This window comes from Monosiga brevicollis, genomic scaffold (genome assembly GCF_000002865.3).
Source record: "Monosiga brevicollis MX1 MONBRscaffold_14 genomic scaffold, whole genome shotgun sequence".
NCBI lineage: Eukaryota > Choanoflagellata > Craspedida > Salpingoecidae > Monosiga > Monosiga brevicollis.
In genome coordinates, this window is record NW_001865051.1 from 903,902 (window position 1) to 910,937 (window position 7,036).

Sequence of the window (7,036 nt, forward strand, 5' to 3'; positions counted from 1 at the left end):
GGAAAACAAAAAGGTGTCGCGGCTTCCAGCTTGGAAGAAGAAAACAAAACAACAACACCAGAGATGTTGTATAAAGGTGCACGGGGGTGAGAGATTGTACCTGACCACGACGGCAAATCTAGAGAGAGGCTTGGACTTGTACCACCCTGATAACTAGAATCAAAGCCTGAATGAGAGATTCATTGAGCATGGGTTCTGGATCCAGAGAAGTGGACAACTTTTTCAGCTGATTCAGAGAAAATAGACAGCTAAGCCTACACACTAAAAATGGCCAAGCCCGTCACTGCTTTCGTGAGTAACACGGCCTCCCTCATTCTATAAATGCCATTCCCTAATATAAACTTTTGCCCACGCCGAGACCCAAGATAGACGATTCGTCCACAAATAACACCCATCTCCTATTTTCCACCGCTTCTTCCAAACTTAGCGTCACCATGGACAGCACCGCCGACCCCATGCTTCAGGCTTCGGTACGCTCTCTCTCTCTCTCTCTCTCTCTCTCTCTCTCTCTCTCTCTCTCTCTCTCTCTCTCTCTCGCTTGATACGGCAGCGGCTCTATCTGCTCGATGAGCCCTTCTCTCTGCCTCTGCCTCTCAGGCTCTGTACTCGCTTTTGATACAAGATACTCTCCCTTTTCTTTTTTTTGCGGGGGGGGATAGCATTCACATGCCACAACACACACACACACACACACACACACACACACACACACATGACAGCTCCACGTGGCAAGGAGAGAGAATGGCAGTCCCCTGTGCTGCTGACCGGCTTTTGATCCTCACTCACCTTGGTCTTGGCATGGAATGGACGGGATGAATACAGGCCGAGCAGTCTGCCAAGGACTACTACTTTGACTCATACTCCCACTTTGGCATCCACGAGGTGGGGCTTCTTGCCTTGCCACGCTTTATTGGCTTTGGCCCGCGATCTGCTGTCCTCTTCCTCCTTCCGTTCATCCGCTCTCACCTCTCGTCCCCTTGCCTCGCTCCTTTTGATCGGTATCTTTATAGGAGATGATCAAGGACTCGGTTCGCACGGGCACCTACCGCCGCTCCATTGTCCAGGTTTGTTTGCCTGCCACCAGGCCTCGGCTTTTGAGTCCCACCTTGGCACCTTTTCACGGAGAGGCTTTTCGGCCTGCCGTGCCTTGTTGGACCATGGCTCATGCCAGCTCTGCATCTTTCCTTTGGGTTCTTTTTTTTTTGGACTGTAGAATGAGCATCTCATCAAGGACAAGATTGTTCTTGATGTCGGCTGCGGTACGGGCATCCTCAGCATGTTTGCTGCCCAGGCTGGTGCCAAGCACGTCTATGCCGTACGTGTGCATCACCCTTCAACCCGTTTAGCCCTGATGCTACTCGCATGTGTCTTCACTCACCTCTTGCTCCCCTTCCAACTCTTGATTTTCCATGAGCCAGATCGACTGCAGCAACATTGCCAAGCAGGCGCGCCAAATCGTCAAGGACAACAAGTTTGATGACCGCATCACCGTCATTCAGGGCAAGGTGCGTCCTCAACTCAACGGCTGTCTGCGTGCTAGCTCATGTCAACCCCTATACCCCGTTTGCCTGACCCACATTCACCTGCCTCTTGGTCACCGCCTTCCTCGGTACAGATGGAGGATCTTAAACTGCCCGTTGATAAGGTTGATGTTATCATCAGGTTCGGCACAGACCCGATGGCAGCCCGCCATTTCCGCCCCGACCTGCTCGACGCAACGGAAAATATGGAATGCACGCTTTAACCACCCCTACCTGTGTACCTTGCTCTGCACACAGCGAGTGGATGGGTTATGCCCTGATTTACGAGAGCATGCTCAACACGGTGCTCTACGCTCGCGACAAGTACCTGGTTCGTACCACACCAACCCACCCTTGTCAGGCCACGGTGCCAACTCTTGCCCCCACCTCCCACAACCCACCCCTCTTCATGTCTGCTTTGCATCATTTTTGGACCCAATTCCTTTTTTCTCTTGACCTTTTTTTGACTCTTTTTCCTTTTTTTTTTCCCTATTATGGCCGGTCCCCCAGGCCCCGGGCGGTGTCTTGCTCCCTGACAAGGCCACCATCTTCCTCTCTGGCATCGAAGACCAGCAGTACAAGGATGACAAGATCACCTGTGAGTATTGGGGCCCGTGTTCTTCTACCAAGGAGAGAAGAGCCTTCGCAGTCAACGACGCTGTGTCACACTACCAACACTCATGGCCCACCTCCTGCCCTTGACCCGTGCTTACGAGGACCTCAGGGTGGGAGAACGTCTATGGCTTTGACATGTCTGCTATGAAGCGCATGGCCATGCTCGAGCCCCTTGTCGACGTGGTGGACCCCCAGCAGATTGCTACCAGCGACTGCCTTGTCTTGGTATGCCTTCGCCGTTTGCGTTGATGTATACTGGACACCTTGACGCGGTGCGGCCCACTCTGGCATGCGCCTAACTATCGGGCTCTACTCTTCCCCAACTGCAGACGATTGACTTGAACACGGTCACCGTGGACGATTTGACGTGGGAGGCCGATTTTGATATCGTGTGCAAGCGCGACGATTACATTCATGGTACTCTTTGCCTCATCTGAGCTTGCCACCCACTCTTCTCTCTCTGCCCGTTGCCCTTTTGCCCTTCTGCCTTCCCTGCCGTTCTCGTGCTTGGGAACACAGGGACAATCTCCAAGCACATCTGACGCTGTCGTTGTACCTGCTCGTTCTGTCCTTGCCTTTTTAGCCCTGGTCATGCATTTCGACATCGATTTTGCCCGCTGCCACAAGCCCACTACTTTCTCAACCAGCGCGCGCTCCCAATACACGCATTGGAAGCAGACGGTGTTTTACCTGGAGGACGTCCTGACCGTCAAGGTGGGTTTGTCGCAGAGCTGCAGGCGTCGTTGAAATCGCGCGATGAAAAGTCTCACCCCATTTTGCCTGCTTGGGCCGGCGTCAAACAGGCTGGAGAGCGCATCCGTGGCCACATCTCGTGCGCTCCCAACCCCAACAACCATCGCGACCTCAACTTTGAGCTCAGCTACAACTTCAAGGGCGAAGTTTGCTCTGCCACCAACAAGCAGATCTTCCACATGCGATAAGCAGCATGTGTCATCTGCCTCATGGTTTTGTCCAGGTTTTTCTCCCTTGTGGTCCTCCAACATGTTTGACTTGATTGTTCGTCTGTATGCTTCTACCTTGAGCGCTGCAGGCTTCCTGAATGAGCTTGCTTTTTTTTCTTGCTTTGAACCCGTGCCCTTGTGTATGTGTATTCGTGCTTGATTTCATCAATTGTCTGCTTTCTCGTTTGAAGATGCCTTCATTGTTGGTTCGGGTGAATTGGTTGTTTTTCATGTGTTTGTCACGGTCTCTCGCCGTAGCGCCTCAGTACATCTTTGAGGCGCATGGCAGGGTGTGGCCCGCCGCCATCTGCGACGCGCGTGCAGGGCCCCAGGACCTTGCGGTTGTCCCCGCACAATTTTCAATGTCATACGATCATGGTTTTGTCTGCTCACACCCTCCCACAAAAAAAACCGCGCGCATGATGAGCAGGAACAAGTGCAAGGGGGATTCATTCTTAAATTTGGCAAGAGCCATGCAACAACACGGGAGAACATGGTAATGATGGGGAAAACAAAACTACAAGGCCATGCATGATCCATCAAGCTGATCAACAGCAGAGACGGGCCTGACCAAGCGTAAAAATCGCAAACTAATCGTAAAGATGGCTGGATAATCATGTAGGATGATGAGATGACAGCAAGCAATAACCAAAGAAGAATAACGCAAGAGATGATATAAATCGCGGCCATGCACTGCATGCGGCGCGTGAAGGGATCAACCCTTTCCTAGAAAATTCCAAAAATTTGCAAGAGAACACAAAGTTTGTGCCAGACGGTGAAGTCTGCAAGTGCATGAGGTCAAAAGCACGAGGTCAAAAGCACGGCACAGGGGGACCCGATAAGAAAACAAGGACACTTGTCACTACTCATTGATGATGGCCAGGTTGGGAAATCGCCGGCGGTTGGTCTTGACGGTGGGCGGTACAGCGGGAAGAACGCGGGGCTTTGAGTTGCTGCGAGCAGCATTGACATGCGAAAGACCATTGTCTAAGCTTTGAGAGCGTTTCAAGGAGTTGTGCAAAGACCAAGTCGTCTTGCGGGGTGCGTCAATGATCAGCTGGGTAGTGGTGCTGGTGCGATTGTTGCTGCACTGGTTGGCCGTCGAGCGCTTGCCTTTGACCGAGGCAAACCCGAGGGCCACGGTGAGACGGGCCATGAGATTGGAGGGAGGGAGAGTACGGCGTCGCTGTGTGGGCGTACTGCCAGCGCTGCTGACTGCGCTGCTGCTTCGACTGCTGAAGGCGCTATTGCTCAAGCTCACAGGCGCCTTGTCAGTATCCAAGCCCTCGTCGTCGCTAGTCAAGGCATCAGCGAGGACATTGGGCGGGTCGACCATGTCGCTGTCGCTGCCACTGTCACAATCACTGGCACTGTTAGCGACCATGCGGGCGGCAAGATCGTCCGAGTAGTTGAAGACTTGGATGTGCTGGCCACCACAAGAGCACAGGGCCAAATCATCGTGATGAGCGGGAGGCCAAGAGTCTGTGGGGCTGTCGAGGGAGGTCCAGGACAGGGCTGAATCCCGGCGGGAGAAGCTTGATGGACAGCGCTGGTTGCGCTTGCAGACAGAACGCCGCACCACCTCGGCCATGTGCACCACCGAGATGGCAGCGACTTCTCTATGCGACGAGACGGTTCCCGTCCGGCTGCGTTGGAAGGACGCCATCTCACTGAGAGTGACGGAACTTGTCAAGCCCCCAAAGCGAGATGGGTGGGAGCTGAAACGGCGGCGGCGCGAGCTAGTTCTATTTTCTGTCTGCGGGTCGCCAGCACAGCCTTGGCTGAGAATCGCTCTCGTCCAAACCCGTTGTGCAAACGGCAGCGGGCAAGGGGTCGCGGATCAAAGCCGTCGTGCAGACAATCAGCTGTCGTGGACCAAAAACAAATGTAAAATGCGCCAACACCGCCGTTGACAGTGGCGATAGTACCACACACACACACGTACGGGAACGTAAAGGGGGCGGAGGCGGAGGTGGGCGGATAAGCCAAAAAAAAAAAAAAATTGTATGAACACTTGCGTTTGGGGTGCTGGAGCGGCGGTGTGTCCGAATGCCTTCCTTCACGGCCACGTAGGGCGGTGGCTGTTGAGTTCACCGAGTCACGCTTGTGCCGACGTATCTCCCCAAGGTCGCCGCTGACCCGACTGCCCTTTGCCCCCGCCGCAGTCACTCTCCCTCTATCTACACGGGGCTGCCATTGTTCCGTCAGAACTTTCCTCACCTCACACACCCACACGGATACCCACATACCCACACTGCTGAACACATAAAAGGACGTTTTGGAGGGCACATGTGTACTCTTATATGGGATATATGGGTTCAAAGGGCAAGCACCTTCTCCATAAATTTGCACACGTAGAGGAATGGTCAGTGGAAACAATGGTCAACAATGTCATAACAATGTGTTGGTCACATTGCGTCGGAGGCCATTCCAAGGTGTGTGTGTGTGTGTGTGTGTGTGTGTGTGTGCGTGTGTGTGTGTGTGTCAATGTGATGCGTTGTGCATCTTTCGACTCGTGGCGTTTGACCTCATGGCGGTCATGCTATCAGGTGCTTTGAATCTCCGGCGGTAATGCTTTGAAACGCGTACAAGGCATTGGCAAGAACGTTGCCAGGTTGTTCGGGATCTCAGTGGTGGTGTGTGGGGGGGTTGTTGCCTCGGCAAGCTTGGGGCATTATCGGCGCCTCACAGCTGTCCAGACGACACACATCACCGTGCCCCACCCTTGCACTCGGACCCCAAGCGCGTGCAGCGATCTGAATTGAGATGACAACGGCATCTCCAAAGATGACAACGGCCTTCCTCGCACGCGCGTCGCACGCCCGTATACACGCTCTTGCGCTTCCCCATCTCTCTCTCCAGCGCGAATGGCCACGATCCCAACCAATATTTGTCAGTTTTTCTGCCTACATGTTTGGTTGTTTGGTCCATGTGGGCATGAGCAAAAACCGCACGCTAGGCAGAGGTGTGGTAAAAGCAAGCCAATATAACAACAAAGTGAACACATGGGTGTGATCTTGGTGAGTGTCGTCACCAAAGTTTAAAATGTCATTATCATCCCTTCAGAACCCATCGGCCCCACAAGTGCATGTTACCCAATCGATTCAGTGTCTCTCTCTGTCTCTCTGTCTCTCTCTGGCAAGTTCCTGTTTCATCAGGAGCAGGGGCGGTAACGCAACATGACCCCGTCAGTAACCAACCGTTGCCAGTTATCCAGTTGTCATCCTGATAAAAAAAACACGGAGACACTTTTTCACCTGTTCATCGAGACAACTTCGGTCACGTACCAAGTGTCATCCCCTTATGGTTTGACCGTTGAGATTCGTTCTTCCGTTACAATTTCCGTTGCATTTTCCTTCTCCTCAACGGTGAGTCCCCACCCTTCCTCATTCCTCGCATGCGCTGCCATTTATTGATGCGTGAACCATCTCACCTTGCCTTTCTTTTCTTTGCGTGCAGCCATTATGGCGACTCCTTCTCCGGTGTCTTGTGCAATCTGCAACATGCTTGTCTCGGATTCCAATGAGCAACGCCATGTTCAAACGCACCATTCCACTCCACCCGATCTCCGCCGCCCTTCCGAGTGCTTTCCTTCTCTGAACTGGATTGACTGTCCTGCGCCAGGATGTGTGTGCTCAATGCGCAAGGGCGATCCGCTGATGGCGCACTACATTGAAAGCCATCCTGTACATGCCAACGAAAATTTGACCACCTTTTTTCCCAGCGCTGTTTGCTGCGACTGCGGCCACTGGTCCTTTAATCGCGTCTGCGCCAAAAGGCATCGCTCTATGAAGCATCGTGATGCAATAACGCATCCCCCCAAGGTCAGCTCCCGCGTCTTCGTGCTCGGACATGCACTACGCACAGTGCAATTGATCCTTTGGCAGGCCTGCCTCATGGAACAAATCCCGAACAAGTGCCTCTCAATCTTATTTTCTT

At 53.2% G+C, this 7,036-nt stretch overlaps 2 protein-coding genes across 2 annotated transcripts; one reads left to right on the forward strand and one right to left on the reverse strand.

Annotated features, from left to right (window-relative positions):
• Positions 1-425: 425 nt before the first annotated feature.
• On the forward strand, positions 426-3,472 carry MONBRDRAFT_37585 (uncharacterized protein). Its single transcript, XM_001746828.1, has 12 exons — positions 426-470; positions 823-882; positions 1,011-1,064; positions 1,214-1,315; positions 1,419-1,505; positions 1,616-1,662; positions 1,779-1,851; positions 2,031-2,118; positions 2,245-2,360; positions 2,465-2,552; positions 2,719-2,849; positions 2,939-3,472. Exons 1-12 carry the CDS (start codon positions 435-437, stop codon positions 3,074-3,076), a joined length of 1,020 nt encoding a protein of 339 aa, XP_001746880.1. The 5' UTR covers positions 426-434; the 3' UTR covers positions 3,077-3,472.
• A 487-nt stretch (positions 3,473-3,959) lies between these two features.
• MONBRDRAFT_32941 (uncharacterized protein) lies at positions 3,960-4,967 on the reverse strand (the record flags this gene model as incomplete). The annotated part of the gene is made up of 1 exon (XM_001746946.1): positions 3,960-4,967. Exon 1 carries the CDS (start codon positions 4,761-4,763, stop codon positions 3,960-3,962), a length of 804 nt encoding a protein of 267 aa, XP_001746998.1. The 5' UTR covers positions 4,764-4,967.
• Between the last annotated feature and the right edge of the window lie 2,069 nt (positions 4,968-7,036).

Coding starts and splice junctions, on each gene's coding strand:
- MONBRDRAFT_37585 (XM_001746828.1), top strand. CDS start 435: ATGGACAGCACCGCCGACCCCATGCTTCAGGCTTCG. Junction 883..1,010: donor CCCACTTTGGCATCCACGAG/GTGGGGCTTCTT, acceptor GTATCTTTATAG/GAGATGATCAAGGACTCGGT. Junction 2,553..2,718: donor GCGCGACGATTACATTCATG/GTACTCTTTGCC, acceptor TTGCCTTTTTAG/CCCTGGTCATGCATTTCGAC.